We start from the raw sequence: 22,706 nt of genomic DNA on the forward strand, positions 1-22,706 counted from the left end.
CTGCACAAGTCGTCCACATGGAGCCGGTGGGCAACTGAGCTCCATCCGGCTCGCCGAGGCCAAAAGTCTCCCAATCAAGCCAATTTACTGCTAAAGTGCACATTTCCTAATCTGGAGTTAGTGCTTTTCTTCTGAAAAGTCTGAACATTAAATACACACAATGATGTTTAAACTGCAGAAACAAATGTACTCTCTAATTCAGGATTCAGGCTGAGGGAAACATTTTAAAGCTGCTTTTTAAGTTCTAGTCGTTAAGTTTCCAACAATAAAACATCTAAAACCAACTAGATCTGTGCTCTATGTCTCTATATTTGAACCAGATAAAGGATTTTATTTGTCAGCATCTGAATTCTGGATCCTCAGTTTCCAGCTACTTCCTGTCCACCCAAGAGCATTGTTCTGAAGTAATTTTTTGGGGCAGCTACAATGAAAGAAAGACAGGGAAGTCAGGTAGAACTAGAGGAGGCCATCAGGGCAACAAGCTGGACTGGAAGGTACGAGCTCCACCTGCTGAGCCACCATGGGCCTGAATCTCTGATGTTCAAAGTCAAACAGCAACAAGAAACAACACCGACCAGAGGTTAGCATCAACCTCAGCTCCAGCTGCTTCCTGAAGTCTCTGTATTCTGTACAGCGTCACTCAAACACTCACTTGAAATGTCAAACTGCTCCTTTTAAACTGTTTCATGATGTCACTGTCTCTGGTCATTGTTTTGATTGAGAGACGAGAGGGAGAGGCTACGGACTGTACAGTTACTGTAGACCTAATCAGTTTGTGTGTTTTTATAGATGTTAATGTCTCTTTATTTTTTTTTTTTATCACTTTGGTCCTGACGACAAAGATCTCAGCAAAGATCTCAGCAAATAAGAGTTTGGGGTTGCTATGAAATATTTTAGCAGAAGATGACAGGCTCCCGATGATCCTTATTTCTTTGGTGGTCCTGCGATTTTTCCTCGGCCATCAGCCGCTTGACATTTCAACTACACAGTCGCCTAAAAATGCCATGAAATTTCATAGAGACATCTGTTCCACTCTGGATGAATAGTAATAACTTTGGGGAGCTCTTTAACATTTCCTCTTGAGCCATTATCGGGTCAGAATGTCACTGTGCCTGGTGCTTCTGGTTATTACCAAAATACCCACAAGACTAAATCCCATCAGCCCGAGCTGTCTCCCGAATTTAATACTAATTAGCAGTTTAAAAGTGTAAGCATGGAAACACCAACACTAAGACCCTGAATATGTTAAATACTACCTGCTAGACACGTTAAGAAGACAATTTCTATACTTCAGTAACATTTATACTGTATTAGAGCTTTAAAGAGCCGTGTTCATAGTGGATCACTGTAGTCTTGGTTAAGACGGATTCATCCCCACAAATACAAGTTATTAAAGTCTGGCACCAGAATCAGCTTCAGTAATTTGCACATTTAAAATAATAGGAATTCATTTGACTGGGAGCAGTGATACAAAGAACTTGAGATGATTATCACTCCTTCATCAGAGCAGCAGATGAGACAGACCTCCTCAGAGGAAAATTAAAATCACCTGAAGATGAAGATAACGATGATGCAAGAGATGAAAAAACCACTGTCGGATCACTTAAGAAAGTATACGACATTAGCGGCACACGGGAGTTGTACAGCAACAACTTTTCTTCTGTCGACATAATGTCTCATATCCGTATGTTCTCAAATTAATCTTGCGCTGTGGCTTTCATCTTCAGTGCACAAGAACATTTTACGAAACATCAAAGCTCTGTCAACTGTGGAGTGTGCAGGTATTTATCTGGCCTGCACATGAAATCCCATTTGACATTTGGCAAATACAGGAAGCAGCATCTACACTGATGTTTGGCCCAAACAATTTAACTTTACTTTATATTTACTCAAAGGAGAAGAAGAAAAGATGAGTGGCTGTTGGAAGTAATACACATTTGTCTGAATAAATAAATAAATAAATACATAAATGGGATATTAAAGCTCCAAATGTTTGTGCAGATTGCTTCCGATTTGAAATGAAACCTGTGAAATCGCATCATTTTAAAGAAGCAAAGTGGAGACTGGGGGGCAGAGAGGAGCTGCACCACCCACAGGCAAACTCTAATGACTTGAGCACAAATACACATATGTTTGCGTCAAATGTCTTTTTCATTGCCCAGCAGCAAAGCACGATGAAATCTTCATCACTGGGCCTGTTAGATACTGACTCAGTCAGTGTTTCTTTTGTTCCTGGAGCCCGAAGCACTTAGTAAGTCTTGTCTTCATTACAAATGTTGTTGGACTGTGTTGGTTGGGCTGAGACCCGGTCACCTGACCGAGCCTCTAGTACATATTTGTCACAAGTGTTTGCACCATATTTGAGGGATCATTGCAAAACATGTGTGTTTACATGAACATGAGGAATATCTGTTGATTAATTGGTCATCGGTAAAATTTTGAATACCTTAAGTTGATATCAGCCCCATATATAAGTATCTGCAGGCTCTAATTACATTATTACCATCATCATCGTCATCATCGACATCATTCTCCTATCATGCACACACACACCTAAAATCTAATTTTATATCATATTATATTATTTATTATTTATTGATTATTATTATAGATATTATCAATATTTTCTGATCACAATATCTTCTGTGCCATTTTTGAATTGTAAAAATATGCTCTTGTCATGTCTACAGTTAAATACAATTGTGGGTTTTTTTGGGGGTTTTTTTGGTACCATATGTGAAACAGTGTTTGGCTAAAAACAGCTCAAGACTCAAGTGGCGGCGCCAAAACAACATTTTTCTGTCTGGGGCCAGAAATGGTCCAGGCTGCAGTCTCAGTCTGAGGTGGTCATCCACGTGGTGGTCATTAGATGTGCAAACATCATCACTGTTGCCTCCCTTGCTGCCAGGCCGATGCATTCATCTGGAGAAAGATGGCACTGCTGGCAGGCACTGACAGGGTAAGACTCACTCTGGGCCCATCGTAGGGGGGAGATTGATGCACATCTCAGCGGGGGGAGAGCTGACATTCATTTTAATTAGGCGGGAAAAACACTGTCTCTGCTGTGTGTAGCCTCCCTTGCCTAAGCCTCAACTCTTCCTCTTGTTGTGAGAAAGGGGAAAAAAAGAGTGACCTCCGCAATAGGCTGCAAATAAGCTAAATATATCACTTCATAATCCTGGTGACATTACTGCGCTTAAGAGGTTTGATTAACATTTAATTAACATTTGTATGACATTTCAGATCAGAACCAAACAGAGAAGACAACGGGTTTGTGAGGTCCACAGCAGCGGGACTGCTGTGTGTTCACCTCGTGTCATGTAAGTCGTCAGGGAAACTAAGACCTAGGGAGGGGCTAGGAAGTTCAGGGGGACGGTATAAAAATGGTAAAGACGACATTTTAATGAGCATGTGATTGGGAAGATATTCACAAGATGCTCTTCATTCAGCAAACATCATTAAAGCCTGCAGGGGCCCACGGCAACCATGCAAATACACACACACACAAATGCAGTCACTTGAGGAAAGTCACTGGAAAAACACACAACAATCTATAGCCTGTGTACCTGTTGGAGAGCCAATTAAAATCCAAACAAGTGTCTCTGTGGCACAGAAGAGACGGTGCACAGCAGCACCTTTAATAAATCCAGCCGCAAGCCATGTCACCGATCTCTGCACCACACACTGTCTACCTTCCATCCCCCGGCAGCCACATCTGAGATGGAGCGAGTCGTCAACACATAATTTGGAGACTGATGTTTGTTACGTATCTCAGCTAATGGAGAGCTTGTCCAACACCAGACACAACACAGGCCCGAGCAAAGACCGCCATCACTGAGCCATCAGGCAGAAGTCAACAATGTGTTTGTGTCAATCTAATTTCTCCTCAACCCAAACCTTTTTTAATACTGTAACAGTACAAGTGAAAATACTGAAAGTTTGGGGGTAAACACAAAAAAAATGCACACAACATATACTGAGTATAAGGCTGAGCAGCAAAACCTGCCTGATCTTACATCTGTCTCAGTCCACACGGCTACAGGAGAACCCACTGATCTTTCCTTTGTCCATTTCTTCATTGTCATTACTGTTATCTGTTATAATCATAACATTACCAGTTGGGGAGGTTGCTCACTTCCTACCTCGAACATGAAGTGTTTTGGCACAATAGCATGTCCAGTGTACAGCCATTAGTGTTGAGACTAATGCATTACTAAGTAACACGATACTGTAATTCCACAGGGTTCGGCTGCTAACATTACAAGTCACAGTGATGGCTCACCTGGTGCAGTGCAGATGATAAGAGTAACAATAATAATTATCTTTGTGGAAATTTGCCTGAGGCTTCACAGGCAGCTTAAAAATCACTGTGACTCACTCAACAATAAATCCAATAGAATAAGCACAAATTACAAACAACAATACCAGACATGAAACTATTTGGGATCAGGACTTGGCTCTACAGCATCCTCCAGAGGACGATTTTATTCAGATTCAGTCTTCATTAAAGTGGCCTGGGTTTGAAACCGAGACCCTTTCTTTCACTGTCCAAGTAATGATTTAAATAATGACAATAAAAAGGTCAAACAATTCACATTAGCTTACTAACGAACTGAAGGTTCATTAGCAAGTAAGCTGATTAGCGACAGTTGTCATTTCAGAGTAGAGATTCCTTCTTTTGTCTTTCACTGTCTGAAAACAGTTGCTACGGAGACAAGGACTTAAAGAGTCACACTGGGCACATGTCAATGAATTCATGAAATCCGAACCACATATTCCAGCCACGAACAGATACAGCAGAAATAAAACATAAAGAAAAGGATCTGGCCTTTAGCTCCGCCCACAACCTGTTGGCTCCAGGTGAAAGAGCAGAGAGCATGAAGATGGTTAGGGGAGGAAACATCAGATAGACTCAGTCACATGTTTGAGCCTTAGTCCGCCCCAGAGTCAGAGGAGTTGAGACCAGAACCAGAGACTACACAGGTAAGAGCGGTTTGCACAGTTAGCATCTTTTATTCGTTTATGTTGTTTTTCTTAGCTTGTAACTGGCAGCGGCTGACACAGTGTTAGCAGTAGTGTTGGTGCTAACTCTCTCCTTCTCTCTCTCCCTCAGACTGACAAGGTTTCAGGTGTATTTAGCCCCCATCCCCACAGGTTGAAAAGATTGACAAGAGGTTCCTCACGTTGGTGATGTATGAAACCCTGGCTGTGTCAAAGATATCTTCATTTTCCTCATGTGGACATCAACAAAGAGAGACACTGGACTGGACAAAAATACCTGATTGAATACATAGTTTTTCCCAATTTTCATTAGGTACAAATACTGCTACAAATACTAGGTACAAATTTTTAATTGTAATGAAACCACAAAATTAGGTACAAATACTATCTATAACTGCCCATCACCTTTTGCTTTATTTCTGGGCTACAATGCTCCAGCACTGCTACAGTTCACTGCCACATGACCTGTTTGTGATCCGAGTAGCAGGATGTCCTCCAGCATCTGCAGCTCTTTGTCCACCAACACTTCAGCGTGTGAACTAATCCTCTGACAGACAGTCATCTTTCTTCCCTAGTTTGATATCAAACCTGAGACAGAAAATAAAGCTTCTGCTGAAGTTTTTCTATGGGCGACAACGTCCATCTCTCTACATCTCTATAAGCATTGTGTTGTTGCTGATACAGATGACCGTGTTTTCTTTGAGCATTATAGTCTATGAGGAACACTAGGCTCGCTGCTAAACCTCCTTCTGCCTGTGCATATATCCAGATGAGAGCTTGGTAAAGGGCGAAACAGTGAGTATGTTTAAAGGTCACGCTATAATGGTTCCACCCCCTCAGATACTCGGTAATCGAGTGTGCTGCTCACTAGATCCAGTCGGGGTCAAAGGTGGCGCAACATGAAAATATGACGCGGGTGACACATTCATTACTGGTGGTGCGCTGCCCGGTTACTCAGACGAAGAACCCATTTCAGAACATGACAAGTATCAAACCTGTCAACATACACGTTCTCAGTAACACAAGTTTGTGTCTCGTAGCAGCGCGAGAGAGTTGCCAATTACTGTTCCGCCGATGTGATTCCAGTCTGACAGCCTCTCAGAAGCACAACAGCGGTTAGTGTGAGGATGCAACCGAGTATTTCCTCCCCACTCGTCCCTCTCTTCTCCTCCTCTGTCTATCCATCTATCTGTTTGTTTCCTGCGACCTACGAGGAGTCGCTCAGTCGTGTCAGTGCCGTGGATGACTGCAGCTGTCACGCCTCCCGACAAATTGTTTCCTGGCAAAAGGACAACGGCGCGTGGGCCAGCACTGCCTCCTGCCCCCGTTTCCCCCAGACCGTCCCCCTCTATTAGCAAAGACTTAGTGCTTGTCAGCAGAAGAAGGAGGGTAACAACAAGCCCCCATCATCTTACATTAGGCTGTACACAGCAGCAGGCTAACGGCGATGGGGCAGAGACGACTCAGATGAAGTTACGGAACAGTGAAATTGGTGCTGACAGATCACAATTAGGAGATGTGTCATCAGTTGTCAGTGACCTGAGCTTTCTCAAGTGAATGTATCATGAAGTGTAAAAGTGGAGAAGCGGCTGCATGATGCTGCATGATGTTCACCAACCCTTCAACGCTCAAATCATTAAGTATGTCGAGCAGCTGAGAGACGACAAAGGTTCAAATAGTTGTTATGAATACTGAGAGGTGACTGGTTCCTGTCTGCATCGCTGCTAATGGACAAGAGAGTAACTAAATTATACAGCTGCCTGGTTTGTTGGGTTATGATCTTGTTTGTTTAACATCTTATCTAGTAAATAGGGTTAGTGTCTTATTTTTTTGGCTTCACCCACTCATGAATACCAAAACCTTGGATGGTTGCTGTGAAGACACTGCATGATTAACATTTTTGGCACTTAATCGTCACATTGGAAATGTTTGATTTTAACGAGTTTATATACAGTATATAGCACATTATCACAAGAGGTATCAAATATAGGGCTGCACAATATGAAAAAAACATCATATTGTTATTGTATGGGCAGATTGTGATTTCAGTGTGAATTTGAAAATAGAGAAAGTGATGATGTGATGTTGTTTCACTTGCGATTGTGATTTCAACTACAGTTTACCTAAAATTCAGGTAGGTTTGATCTCTATCAGTTCCAGCTGGTTCCAGTAGGAGGCGGCATTATGACTGAACGCCATTTCATCCAGTTTAGTTTTAACTCCACTAACCGAGCAGCTCCAGGTCTTAGAGACCTGTGGGGTTCATATACATAGGATATTTCTGAAATTAATATTTAGGCCAAGACCATTTAGTGATATACAAAGTTTATAAACCACAACTACTGTAAAGCTTAAGTTTAACTCTATATCAGACTGGTTTCCAGGCAGGAACACAATTTCATTTTATCGTCTTGTGACTTTTTGATTGTTTATTGTTTTTAATCTTATTGCCCAGCTACGGTATTCTTCTAATGATGATGATGACGATACTTGAGAGAATCTGTTTGCTGCTGTCAACTCACAAAGACAGAATCAGTCGTTAAAATTGTGCTGAATCTGTATTTTAAATTGTGAGCGCGCGCGCACACACACACACACACACACACACAGGCCTTTTTTTCCTCTGTCAGCCTTGAATGGCTGCAGACACACGACCTGTATCAATATCTGTAATTCTGATTCTGCCATTCTGTCAATGGAAACAATGGTCAGAGGAGTAAAGCAATTTCCCACTGTGTCACTTTGGCAAGGCTCTCCAACAATACAGAAACAGCTGCCATTATGTGAGTCCTGCAAACATTGTAGCATTCACATTAGGATCAGATGATGATCACATGTGAGGAATAGTTATATCTCAAACAATATCAAACGTTAGAGGAAATGAGTTTAGCTTTGAGATGAATGAACCTACTGAAAGTTCCTGAGTCTCCATAATAACAAACTCTGACCCTGTAAGAAGTTTAGTTTTAATTGTTACAAATGAAACCGCATTCACATCCATTGATGTGAGGACAAGGCAGGAATCTCTATCTCTACATCTAAACAATCTTCACCGATACTAAACGTTAATGTTTTCTTTTCCTCAACTGTGGAAAAATCAATGTTGTGTGAAGGGCAGCGCACTTCACCTCATAAATCACGCTGTAATATCATATAATAATTTTCAATTAATACCATGTACCATGCCAGGAATCAATACAGCGCATAAACGAGCAATCACAGTAATAATATGGTGGGAGATTCAGGGAATTAAGGCGACCGTCATCTTAATATTTTGGGGCGTTGTAATTACCGAGTGTGGCATCGAGCGGAGAAACTAATTACGACTCTTGAACGCTCTTTCACCCTGCTTTTCTTTTTCCCGCCACAGTTTCTTCAGGTTTCCTCCTTCTCAGTGATGTGAAAGTGTGGACACAGTGGGTTAGAGTCTCCCTATGTGCAGCCCTTCAAGGCGTGAGCGCTGAGAGGGATGCTGGGTAATACAATGGGGCCCTTGATGAGAACGGGGGGGAAGAGACTGAGAAAATGAAAGAGAATGAAGCAGTACACGAAGGCAAGAAGAAGAAAAGGGGGAAGACAGGAAGTGGACGTGGTGTATTTCACGGCCAGAGAAGTTGAACTGTCTCTGAGAACAGCCTATCAGACTAATTCCCAGTTCCTCTCCTCTCCCCAGCCTCCTTCATTTAAACCGTTATCTCCATCCCTGTGACTGCTGCTGAGGAGCATGAAAGAAGTTTAAAGGCTCTGAGACAGAGACAGAGACCCAATCATGACTGAAATCAAAAATACCAAGGAGGACAAATGACGACACTGCATGATTTTCTTTCCTCATAACCAAAGGCAATGAGGGCAGTGCAATTTTGTAGAAAAAAAAGGGAAAAAAGGAGGCCAGCCGGAGTCTTTGTCTCAGACGGGCTCTCCAACACAGCACAGAGGAGGAGACGTGTTGGCGGTCTCAGAGCATTGGGTGATTGCCTCTGTGTTGCAGTGGCCATGTTTGAGAGAGGAGGGATTTCAACAAAACTGTTTTACTCTTCTTCACCCACCTTAGCCCCCTCAGAATACATCAAAAGACATAATTCTATTTAATCAGAGCAGAGCACAACAGTGGAGCAGGCTGCAGTCGTCCAAACACAGCCCCGTCTGTAGCTGGGGACGCTCTGCCACCCTCATGTTGTGCTACACAGCACCATCTAGTGGCTGTAGTGGCGCTCAGAGGGCAGAGCACTATGGGATATGGAGGAAAAATGATGGAGAGCAGGTTCAGTCGTCCATTACACAGGGCTCTCTGTGGTCCACTCATGTTGCAGAAAGAGCTGCAGGCATCTGTTTGTGCCCACAGCTCCAGGCTCAGTAGCACAGACATTTGTTTTACAATTATTATTATTACTGATTCACAGCAGCAGTTACTCAGCAGAACCACACAACTCACTCAATACAAATATTCATGTCATTTTATTGTCATTGCCATTTATCTGTACTATTGTATTATCCTACAGATTATAAATTCCGATGTACACACTATTGATTTTATTTTAGTGATTTTGTTTCAACTGACACTTCAGCTTCTTCCATCACTTCAGCTCAAAAGAGCTGATGAGGGAATTGGGAAGAGCCAGGAAGCTGACAGCAGAAACCTTAACCCTATTCAGATGCCCATTACCTGCCAGTAATGCATCAGCTTCTCTTCCTGGGCCACTTATACAGACACAAACTGTTAAACAAGGCATAAACAAGGCATATTGTATGTAAAAAGAGTATTTCTGAATGTATGTATGTAGATGATGTGTAACATTTCTATAGGGGAGTTTTTGAATGTGATGTGTAGGGCTTGATATTAAGAGTTCAAAGAACATTAAACCGAAGTGATGGACAAAGCTGAAGTGTCAGTTGAAACAGAATAAGAATGTTTCTTTCCTGCCATCCACACATCACTGCTGCGTCGTTACGTGTACGTGAGTTAATTGCACGTCAAAAAATTTGTGGCGTTGAAAGTAATTTGCGTTAACTCGTAATTATCGCGTCAACTTTGGCTGCCCGATTTTATATTTTCAATGAGTCTGTTGTGACTTCCTCACTGTATGATCTCAGCCTTCTCATCAAAATGACCTGTGTTTTTACCATCTGCATATTTTTTGCATTTTACCTTTTGCCTGTTCCCTCTGCTTTTCCTCTCTGTGTCTGTTACCGACGGCAACCTGAGCCCGAACCTCTCTCCCTCTGTTTGCTCTCATGCCCCTCTGCTTGCTGAGCCTTAATAAAGGTGAACTGTTTGAACTTTCACCACTGTCTGTGAGCCACGCTCCTGAGTCCACCTAAACCAGAGCTGTGACACACTGCATTAATCCACATTTATGAACACTGGACCATCTACGGCTCTCTATTTTTTTTCACTCTATTCTTTACTCTGCTTCCTGTATCAGTATAATTTTGATTTACGGTGTAGTCCTACTTTTTCTTCCTTATCTAGTCTCTTTCTTCTGTTGCTCTAACACAATTTTCACATACCTGGAGTTAATGAAATGTTATATCATCTGAAAATATTCCACATAGGAATATAGCCTTACAAAACAAGAAGTGGCTACGCAGACTCTCAGGTCAATAGGCTTGATTAAAGTATTGATATGTTTTGTTTTTGACTGAAGGGTGTTAGAAAACACATCAAGGTCAAAAGGCCAAAATGTCTGTTTTTTTTTCTAAAAAGAGTTATGAGTGGTGGTAAAATTCAATTCAAAGCAACTTCATTGATTTCTTCTTGCAGGTTTAAATACTGGCAGAGACCACAAGGGCCTGAAACGTCTCGGAGGTTGTGGCAGCAATCAGACACGAACCTTCACATTTTTGGTTCACAAGTGGTGTCAAGTGGTGTGAAGTGTTGTCGACAGTGTACAGCTGCCTGCCCCGAAGACTGAACCTTAGCTAAACACAGCGATAACACCTCAAAAGCATCACAACGCTGCCAGCTGTGACACTGTACACACTCCCATCATGCTCCTCTTCCTTAAGCCACGGAGGTTGAAGTTTTAGCAGTCAGCCCATCACCCGGGAGCCTTCGGTGAATCAAAACCTCCGTATCAGTCAACACCCAAGACAGATCAGGCTCTGGATTAACACTCGTCAATAACATATGCGCACATACACACACTCCACTCCCACACACAGACAAAAATTACTCTCCACCTGCTAAATATCTCTCACCTCATCAAACAGTCGTGCGGGAGAAGGCGAAGGTGGTGAAGTAGAGTGTGGTGTGGTAGGAGATCTTTTTTTTCTGTCACCCACACATCAGTTTTTTCCTTCTGCTATTCTGGGATGACGACAGACTTTAGCATGATGGTTCGTAAGAAATGTTTGTAAGAAATGTTCAACTCTAGAGAACTTTTTTTTTTTCAACAAAAGCAAAAGAATTCCATCGGAGCATCAGTGAAATTATGTGTCATAGATTTAGAGATATATCCTGTGAGTGAATATTTTGGACCAGAGGTGGTAGGTGTGATAGGACCGTTCCAAAATAGAAAACAGGAGAACAACCTTTATGTCAGTCTGCCCATTTGGATGTTCAAGTGGAAAGTGAAAAGTGGAAAGTTGATTACAATGGTGGCACAAGAGGAAAACATTGGATGCTTCAAATGCAACCGTGGAAGAAATCTGGGCATAAGCTGCTGAGATGAGGTCTGGACCACTAGACCAAGCTGTTTAGACAGAGTCCAGTCTGAACATGGTTGAAGTGCTGTTTACTACTGTAGTTGGGAATTTGGTGCGTGTATGTGATGATGGGCAGAGCTGTCCATTTCCCTCTACATTCCCTGGATTTGTCCTCCGTCCTTGGCAGCAGCTGCGTAACGGTTTGCCTTGAGGGAAGACTGTGGCAACTGAAAACCTGAATCACGCTCTGAACAACGGCTGAGACACGTTTGCTGAGTTTCATGGCACCGACAGACAGGACAGTAACACACACCATAAACCGGACCTGTGTGCTGCCTGTAAATGTAATGTTTTATTGTCTGTAGCCTGTTTATGAATCTGCTCTGCCAGCTACTACTTCGGCTTTACCGTTCCCTTCCCCACAACATCAACAGGCCACTTTTTATTGTCTTCAAACACAGCTGCTTTAAAAACGAGGACGTCAAGTGAAGTTTTATTTATGCCGCTCCAAGTCCCAACAGGAGTTGTATCGAGGAGCTTTTCATACGGGGCAGAGACTGAAGAGAGTCACAACAACTCAATAGCCATCTGCCTAGACCGGTTGGGTTTAGAGAGGCCTAACTTTGGATTTGTCATGTAATCAACAACTTTTTTCCACAATATCAGCATTTAGAGTCGGGGGGTCATTAGGATGAACATTTATGTACCGAATTGTCTGCATTATTACGACTACCAAAGTGCTAGAGATGTGACCAGGACTGCAAAGAGACTGCAAGCGTCCAAGTGTCGCATCAAACTGAGAAAATAATGTAAACACAGTAAACAATAACAGCAGGTGCAGGTGCAGCAACAGGTTGTTGATGGCTTTTTAAATATTTTCACAGCATGAGTTGTTTTTCAGATTAATTGCGAATGGGAGAATTTCAATGGTATTTGTACCAACTACCAAAAAGTCCTGGCATCCCTATTTCAAAGTATACCACTAGTTAGGAAAAAAGTAAACAGTCTGTATGTTCTTCTAATTCATTTCAAAACTTTCCAAAACGTTTCCAAACTAACAACTGAAATGAATGCCCTCAAACATGTAGTCATCACTTATCAGCGTGATTCTGTCATGTTATATTTTCAGCCATTTCAAAAACTAGCAGAGACAGTGAAAAAGTGAAAAAGTACAACATGCAGTTCTAACCTTCCTCCATCAAGTCACTCACAGTACTGTAGATGTGATTTGGGGTGAAATGTCTACATTAACTCTCCTGTCATCTCAAACATGTTCATGTTCCCCCAGGTTCAAACAGAATTACTTCACTGATCTCTTGACTTTTAATATCTTAAACCATCACCAGGTCAGAATTTGTCAAAAACGTTTCAAATTTGTCCGATACTTTGTTCATGATCACATGTATGCGGAGTTAAAGACATTCCTAACAGCCTCAGCTCCTCCTGACAAATTCAATAGCATCGCTGTGACTTTGACATGAGACTAATAGTCTGTTTTTTTTCTGAAACTCATTTTCTGTGATGAAAAGTCATAAACCATCATCGCTGAAATGTGGAAACAAACAAACATTAAAGCGTTTACTGCCTACTACTGCATACTGCAGTGTTTACTGCATCCTTCAGATAAAAGGCGTTTAGTTGATGATGATGATGATGATGGTGATGATGACAGGCGAGCTATTCATCACTTGAGCTCTGATGATGTTTCAAGCTCTGCTATAAAAACTCCAAAACCAAAACAAATGAGTCAATAGGCCTCATCCATCTAATCACTCTAATCCATCTAAAAAAAAGAGAGAGAGAGAGAGAAACTGTACATTTACCTCAGACTATATTTGATATGAATGCCGTGGTACAAACGAGTGAATTAATACATAAATGTAAATGCAGTGTGGCGCTCCGATGGCTGAGTGGCTGGTTGTTTTTTCTGCTGTTTTTAATTGGTAACCTGGTGACCCCCGCTTGTATAAGGGATACACAGTAACACAATGAGAGCCGAGCCTTGGCGTGCATTTAGTGCTGAAGGCTCACCCACACATATAATTACCACAGTCTTTCTCTGGTTTTCCACATGCCATGAGCGGCTGTTAAGTGGCGCGGCTTGAATTTGGAAATTGCCTCCCTGAGGATGTGTCATCTGTGTGGTCCTACAACAGGTGCCGCCTTCTGGTCCATGTAATTCATATAGGGGGGTAATATAAAGCTGAAGATTTGCTGTGTAGAGACTTGATATTTTTATTCAAACCAGTCGCGGTAGCAAAGGCTTCTGACTCTGCTTCTAATAAAACCATTTACATCAAAACACACAAACCAGAACCTATTGAAAATGTCTCAGTTCCACAAAAAATACGTAACTTAAATTCAATCCTGCTTGTAGAAATTACCACTAGACAACAACAACTGACCATTAAACTGGTTGTGATTTCAGTCTATTGCATCAACAAATCAGCGTAATGGCTCAGTCAACTTTAAATTACAGGCAGCCCAAAACACTGATTACACGCTGTTCACCATCATCTGCTACTGTCAGCTGCAAAGTCAGTACAGCGTTGATACGAATGAAAAAGAAACCTGCAGAATCCTTTGATTGGAGGGTTGGGAGTTGAACTGAAAACTGAAGAGCATCTTGTTTTTTTTCTCTCTCTTTTTATGACATATTTCCTAATTTAAATCAATCAAAGCCTGGCCAGCTTGAGACCATTTTATTTAAGGAGTGTTCTGATCTGCTCATGTCAGAGTTGCATTTGAGAAACTTGAGATATTTTGTTAAAGAAAGAAAAAAGGATCCTTTTTCTTAAAGGGGAACTATGCAAGTCCGCTGTTTCGGTTACGCTCCTCTCGCCCATGTGCATCTGTTTACAACGAAGCTGGCAAAAAATCAATAAATGGAGCGGTGGATAACTTTACATTACATATAAGATGTTATGGCGAGTGTGTTTGTGTAGTCTTAACCGTCATGAACAAAAGATTACGGTGCGTTTGTGTAGCGGGGTGCAGAGATGAGAGCTGGGACACCGGGGCGGCGACCAGGTACTACACTGATGTTGCAAGGTTGGTTTTCAGCCGTGAGACGCCAGGTGGAAGACAGAGAGCCTCCGTTCTCACTCGTAACAAGTCACAAGTCATGTAGTTAACGATCACAATTACTCCGGAGCTTTTTAATTAAGGTAAAAATGTAGCATAGCCACGGGAGAAATCCTGCTTAGTTCCTCTTTAAAGTCGGCTAAAGAAAACACAGTTTCTTATAAGGGTTTACTGGAAGAGGCACCATTGCCATGTTGGCAGCTTCTGACTCTGCCCCCTAACTCCCAGCTAATCCAAAAATAAATAATTTTATAAGAGGGAGCGGCGTATGTGGAGCTGAATTTGAGTCGGATACATTCATCCACCTGTCACTTTTCGAGGCCACACCCTGAATGAGGGGGGTGAGAATGAGAGGTCAGTATAGGAACTGCAGCGTCTGATGTTTTATGCTTTATGTTTCAGCTTCAGAGGTTGCATCTTACTGTGAGATGAACGTGACCGTCGGCAACCTCAGACCACATATTCAAATTCCCACATTTCCCAGAAATCATTTTCAACAGACATGAAAAACTGTGCCTGTCCGAGCCGTGTTCAGTGGTGGCAGGATGGATCGTACAGTAAACCTGTGCAATACGTTTTTCTAAGAAATAAAAGCTGTGGAGTCAGTGATATTACCCATCATCCATCAGCAGGATGGAAACATTTTGAAGCCTGGCTATGAGTCAGGTCATGTTATTCATACTGCCCAAAATCACATTATCACCTCAGGGGACTTTAATATTTGGAAACCCTCTGCTCTGTCCTCATACTGCAGAGTTTTTGGTCACTGCCACCAGATCATGAAAAGGTGGGAGGACAAACAGCAGCGGGCCTGTGGGTCAGGTCACTTAAAGCTGGACATACAATTTTAGAAACCTTGTCGTTTAATTCAACTCGCACTGTTCTGGTAAATCACCCGTGATGTGAAACCAAAGTTTAGGATTTATGTCTCGCACTGTTCGGTCAGATTATCAATTTATTACCTGGGGGCTCAAACTTTGCATGTAAAAATGACCCATGTTTATGTTTAACATCCTGGATATTGACAGTCACCAATGAAGACTGGCCTGACAGCTCAAGGTACTGTAGGTTTGTTTAGCAACAATGCTAACAAGACAGAAGAAGCTGCTGCCTTCGTAATCTGTGCCGTCCTGTGAGTTGAGATCTCGGTCTTTACATGAGGAGGAAACAGCAAACGTTTGGTGCAGCCGCTCAGGAGCAGATGATCTGTCCTCGCTCACCCATGTACACTGCACGACAAACAAGCAAGAAAACGAGCCAACAGTGTACGTCCAGCTTAAGACAAATAATATATCAAGAGTGAGGGAAAAGGTTGTTTCAGAAAGAGCCAAAAACAATGAAGAACGACCAGATGAACCTCAACAGGGAAGATGAAGGTGAAGGTGGGTCAGGGTTTAATCATCAGGATCAGATCCATTCTCTCTGGTTCTCACTTCAGTCTCACACCACTCGAAGGATGAAAAGAGAGGGGTGAGAGGAGGTAGTGAGAGAAGAAAGGCAGGATGATGAGAGTGTGTATCTGTGTGTGTGTGTGTGTGTGTGTGTGTGTGTGTGTGTGTGTGTGTGTGTGTGTGTGTGTGTGTGTGTGTGTGTGTGTGTGTGTGTGTGTGTTCAAGTGTCTCTACATCTGTTACTGTGAAGAACTCCGAGGTATAAAACCTCAGAGGGAGCAATCAGTTGACGCAGATTTCAGGCTGGGACCTGCTTTAGGATAAGCACCGGGTAAAGTTTGAGGTCAGGACTTTGTGTGCGTGTGTTTGAGTTTTTGTGTGTCCCTCTTACCATAGTCTCTCTTCCAACCGGAGCAGAGAAGACGTACTCAAGCTGGAAGACGACGGCAAAAGCCTGATGGTTGGTCATCTTCAGCTGCAGGCTGCTGCGAAGGCCCAACACCTGAGGGAGGGATGACCCTGCAGAGCTGGGGAGAGAAAAAAGACACACACAGGATGAAGGAGTGACAAACAACAGGAAAGAAGCTGTGATATAAAGATAATGTCCTTCTCTGTCTGTTCACGCAGCTTTATTGGTCATTAAACGGAGGAGAGATCGACGTGTTGGGTTTATGAATCGCTGCCTGGCAGACACTGGCTTCCTGTGTGAGCAGTGGAACAGAACTCCCGGCATTCGTCATTCACAGTTTGCATACACCACCGGCGGGAGCATACTGTGGAGCGCCAGCGTGTCACGAGGTGGGGCCGAGTGCCTTTTCTTTTTCCGCTTTGCGGACTCTCTGGAGAATGGAGCCGGCGAGCACTTCAGATTTTTCTCCCCTGCTGTCGGAAGCACCAGGCAGAACACAGGCAAGACAGACTTGTCAGCTCTCAGTGGCTTCAGCAAACGAAGAAAAAAGAAAAAGAGGAAAACATCATAATTACTGCCTTCGCTGCCGTTATCGTACTAAAGCCCTTCCTTCTTGAATCAAAACGCGAAAATGCTAAACGTACAATACGACGTGAGACTTTATCAGGGACATAATGGCGATTATTGTCGTTCCCATAATGGAGTAATTGAGCACAGATTGTCGGTTAGCACACGCTTGTGTTGATTATGCATTTGCATGTTTGTGCACACTGTTCTTATAAGAAGACGGCAACGTAATCATCCACATAATCGCCACATCAGCTACTGTCTGGTTTTAAGTGGCAAACACAATAGATCCTGATTCAGACAGGGTGAGGAGAGGATCAGCTCTCACCATCTGTGTGTCAGCTGCCTTGTTGTCACAACTATTTTATTGATCAGATTGATCCTTTTATGCAAAAACCCTTTGCATAATTATTAAAGGGATCATCCCACCTAATCATACCTACGTAAACACACTGACAATGAGAGGAATGTCAGGCCATGCAGGCATCATTGCGCTTTGAACCACGTAGTTACCTTACAGACACTGACAGTGTGTCTGATGTCATCACAAATAAACCATCTCTATCTCTGTCTGTCCAAACTTAACATTTCCAATCACAGAAAGCAGAAGAAAATAAACTGAACTAAATAACATGTTCTGTTCATCTGTCAACATCCTCTGTTCTTATACAACAGAACAAACTGCTGGTTGGAGTGTGTGTGCATGAGTGATAAAATGTGATAATTTACGTGGTTATATACGTAAAATAAATTTAATTAAATTTAACTAAATACTAGGATTTGACGATCTTAACCACAGGCCAATATGAAGTAGTCGATATGATATATGACACACTAGAAACTCTTTCAAGTCCCCTTGTCAACACATGGTTGCTGCTCAGCTCTGTCTTAACTCATATAATACTACAAATAATAAGTTACTACATTAATGGGAAAATAGTTAATTATAATAGTCAATTATCACCAGGATGTCTCTTTCACAGCTCACAATCTCTCACAGTAGTCTTCTCTTACTTAAACTGCAGACTTTTATCAGAGGCAGGTATCTGTATATCTTTCACTATATAAGACGTTGACATTATAAACAGTATGGTCAAAATGTCTCAGAGTGTAAAGATCTGTTCAAAATCTATGAAAAACTGACAATAGATATGATTTTGTAACTCTGAAAGTATGCATATACATTCATGCATAAACATACATTCTTACAGTATTCAATCCAAGATTGAGGACATATATCTGGAGGATGTACATTATGTGTATGCACAGAATATCATATATTACTATTTATATTTACTTTTTGAGTTCTGGGATGTATGTGGGTCACTGCATTTTGTTCGTGGATCGATAGCGACTGTGAAAACAAATGTGATTCCTCCGGATACTTTGGGTTTTGTCACTTGTCCTGCTCTTTGTGCAGCAGCTGTCACAAACATCCCATCACGGCCCGTTAAATCACCGCAACTATTTCTTACCATCAATGTTGTGAACGCACTTCTGACCACATTGTCAGTAGCACAAGTAAACAACAGGCAGCAGTTTCAATTAATGAGTTGTCAGGGCGCTTCAGTGAGCCACCGAGCAGGAGCTGCTTCGGGTAAAAAACATGTTTGGTGTGTGTTTGTGGGCGACACTGTACGGGTGGATCACACCTCTGACTGCAGCTCTTTTCCCCTGTTTTTGATGAGGAGGAGAGGTTGTGCAAATATATCAAATATATACAAGCAGCTAACCAAGCATGGCTGCGATACAGATTATAGTTCCTCAGTCAGTGCGTTTCAGAATGATGTGGTGATGAGGAAAAGTTTGAGTTCTCAGATGCTGTGGAGGAAATGACGAGATTGAGCATTTTTACACTGCTGGTGCTTCTCAGATTCCAGCTGTACGGTCAGATTTATCACTGGAACATGACTGAGTGACTGACTTAGTGAGTGATGATGTTTCCACCTCTGGTCAGTTGCGGTTAAGTGGGTTCCTCATCTACTAGGAAGTAGAACTACTGTATGGGGAAGAGAAGGAGCACTTCCGGTACACTGAGCGTTGTCTCCATTACAGTGTTTTTGCTACTATTGTGCTACACATGTGTCCTTATTACTAAAGGAGGCAGAGGAGGAACTGAACATAAGACACAGAGCAGGAGAGAGAAGTCGTCACTAACAGGGTTTTATAGCAACAACTGTGATCAGTTCTACATAAGAGACAGAGGGGTTCAAGTTTAATAAAATAAAGGAGTGTGTCTTATCACTGTAATGCCACAGAGAACAATTTGAAGATATATTCATTATATCCAATGGTCCTTGTGTCTGTAATTTTGATTTAGATTTAGGATCACTACTGCACATTAATGTCAGGATAAATTCTACCTCCAGCATCACCTGGAGATCAGTCTCGGGTAGCTGCGTCTCTGCGACCTTTGTTTTTAACCGACATGCTAAAACATCCCACCCAAGTGTTTTACTGCTGATGTGAGGCAGATGCTGCTGACCTCACATCAGCAGAAAGACTTTGACAAGGTTAGCACTCAGTGTCACAGCATCTCAATAAAACCCAGGGGTATAAGCGGCCAGACTCATCTCTCCTTGATTGGTTATGAGTATTACTACATGCACTGCAAGGCCATTTTATGAGGTTGGGAGCATAAGTGGTGCAGCAATATGTGTAAATCCTGAGGCTGGGGGTTGGGTTTAAGACATGGATGCCTTTATCAGGCACAATGTACAAAATATAAAAAATGTAAAAGATAAAGATAACGCAGATATTCTACCAAATAAGAGTGTTGGCACTCTGGCCTGTTCAGATGTTCTGCATCTTGATATGAAACTTTGAAAAAATTGATCTCCAATTCTTTAATTCTTTAACGTGTAATTAATCTATACTTCAGCATGTTGTGCGTACAGCTGCAGGGGGGGTTCGGAACAGCGGTGTTTCGGAATGGAAGTGTTTCTGAATGGAGAGCTGTCCCCGCCTTTTACACCCCCCTTTTCAATCAAAAAGGGGTGCGTATTATACACCGGTAGACCTGAGTTGGTCCAGGTTCACGTTCTCACCAGAGGGACCGCACCAGAGGTTGGCATTTGGTGCAGAATCAAGCGGACCGAGACCACCCCTGCTTACAGTACCGGCTGACCATCAGGTAGCATTAGCATTAGCATTAGCACGATGCCATTTCTCCACAGAGCTATCACGATCTGGCACCCCCTGAGCTCCGCCTCACATGACATCAACGTACTAATGCTGTTGGCACAGAGATAATTTCATGTTGACGTTGCCAACGTAACCAGATGTAAATATTTATATATTTTGGACCCGTCAAAATTTATAAAACAATTATTTCTATACAATCCTTTTCTTTTCAGTAAAATTAATACTTTTATTCTGCACCCCTCTAGACGTTCTGTGGATGTATTATTTTTGAAAAATTAATAATTTTGATGAAAAAGTTGTAGCTATAAACTTTACATTTGGGAAAACTTGGTACTTAGTATAGCCCTGTGCCCTTATCTTTTGGTGTCAGAACAAGTATTATGTAGAAAATTCAGATTAGTGGCTTCTGAAAGTAGTTTGTACAGACTCCTTATAGTCCCCAGGAATGAGGAACCTTTCAAGGACCTATGAGCAAAATGTCCCTCAGGGGTAGTATATGATATAATTTGTCTGCCCCCTGTTGGTCTGTATGTGTGGTCAGTTAACCTGTGTGTCTGGTAAACTAGAAGCAGCAGGAGAAAGAGGGGTTGTAAGTTGTGATTTAGTCAAGTTTAGCTCTTTAGTTCACATCAACAGTTTCTGACAGTTGATCATGACCAATCGTGTCTGTTTCACTTTCTACAGACATGTGAAAAGGAATTTCACAGCATCCCTCCTCTCCAGGGCTACGCTTTGTGCTGATTTTACCTGACAATCTCTCAATCAATTGTCTGTTGGCAGAGGAACCTGCACCTGGAGAGGCTGATGAAACTTTTTGCTCATCTCTGTTTTTTTTATCTGTGGACAGAATGATGATCCAGCAGCTTAACAGCAACAGCTCCACTGCAGACAGATACACATGTTTCCTTTGCTCACCTGTCCTTGACCAGGGTGCTCTGCCTGGAAGTGCTGTCTGCCCGCCCTCTGGCCCCCGAGGCCACAGGCTCCAGCACCACCACTTGGGGCTTGTCGAGGAAACACCAGCCATTGTGGACTCCGACATGGAGCCTTCGTTCCTGGATGACAACTGTCCTCGCTGTGCCCTCTGGTCCTGGCTGTTTCTGACAATCACAGAGAAGTAGAGTGGCGTTAACTCATGACCTCACCCCCTGACCCTCCCACATCTGTTTCCACCATGATGCAAATTAACACATAGGTTCATTGTTGTGTCACTTAAGACATCCACACGCTTTGTTAGGTTGTCCACATACTTTTGGCCATGTCTTGGGAATCACTACATCGTCTTTCAGAATATTATGACAAAATGAAAGTGAGTGAGCATTTGATTTAAGATCTTGAAAATGTAATTAGAATAACTTTAAATTTATGTTTATTAGTTTGATTGAAATAATGTCTTGAAATACCTCAAAGAGAAAACATCTCTATCTCTATTTAAAAATCCTCAGATACTTAGTAGGTTAAAAAACAATAAGGATGATGGCACCCCCTCACTGGCAGCTCGTCCCAATTATCTCCTCACACTAACTTCATGTCGTCCTGCAGCAGATGAGCTGGTCCGACCGTCAGCTGTCAACTAGCTCTCCTGCAGTGCAGCGCATGACTGACCAGAAACCATTCAAATGTACTGATAACATAATACTGTTACTAATACTGTAGCTTTAAACTAAACATATGTCAGATGGTTATTTCTCGGTCATTAAAGCTGAGAGCTGATGTGCATCTACTTAGACAGCACATTAAGTGTGGAAGCTAAAAGTCCAATGATTAATGTAGTTCTGTGCACAATCTCTGTTGTAAGGTGCAGGATTATCATCAGTTGTTGCAGTTTCACTTATGGTTTTACATTACTTTGTTTCATCTCTCCTCTGTACAAGATATTTAATATATCATTATTATTTCATGTCACATTTGACTCATTATTACTATTATTATTAATTCCACTATTTATAATTTATTTATCCACTAGTATTATGGTTATAACAACAAACAAACTGTCTTGCCTGTTGATTTGTTGATAATTTTCTCTTGGGAGTTCTTCTTATGAATCCCCTGCCAGCCAGTGTAATTATATATTCTGTTTATTGTGTGCTAATTCTCTGTGTGTGTGCGTGCGTGTGTGTCCTAATATAAAAAACTCAATTAAAAAAATTAAAAACAAAAATCTGTCTGATCGTCTCTTTCTCGCCATCTTGGGCTTTGTTTTCTCTCTTTTCCTTGATATTAGCATTTTAGCATTGACATAATTAACAACATTGTTGAGCTGGAATTAAACTTTAATGACATAAACATGTCAGAATTTATGGACATGATGATTTTCTTTTTTAAGAAAACATCCTGCATGTGCAACACATCAACATGTAACCAAGTGCTGGTGGAGGGGTTGCCGCTGTAGGTAATACACGGCTAAAGAACAGCTGCTCTGTGACCGACTGTAAACTCTGTTTGCCCCAAAGTGCAGTGCCATG

The 22,706-nt window shown here is 42.0% G+C and overlaps 1 protein-coding gene across 2 annotated transcripts in view; it reads right to left on the reverse strand.

Annotated features, from left to right (window-relative positions):
• Positions 1–22,706, reverse strand: part of nphp4 (nephronophthisis 4) — a 158,108-nt gene that overhangs the window by 96,106 nt on the left and 39,296 nt on the right. For both annotated transcript variants that reach the window (XM_085781361.1, XM_085781360.1), the window contains exons 5-6: positions 21,157–21,341; positions 16,513–16,648 (exon numbers count right to left, since the gene is read on the reverse strand). In XM_085781361.1, coding sequence (XP_085637487.1) covers positions 16,513–16,648; positions 21,157–21,341 — 321 coding nt within the window. The remainder of the gene's footprint in view (positions 1–16,512; positions 16,649–21,156; positions 21,342–22,706) is intronic.

This window comes from Trachurus japonicus, chromosome 7, assembly GCF_045865225.1.
Source record: "Trachurus japonicus isolate A0001 chromosome 7, Traja_1.0".
Taxonomy (NCBI): Eukaryota; Metazoa; Chordata; class Actinopteri; order Carangiformes; family Carangidae; genus Trachurus; species Trachurus japonicus.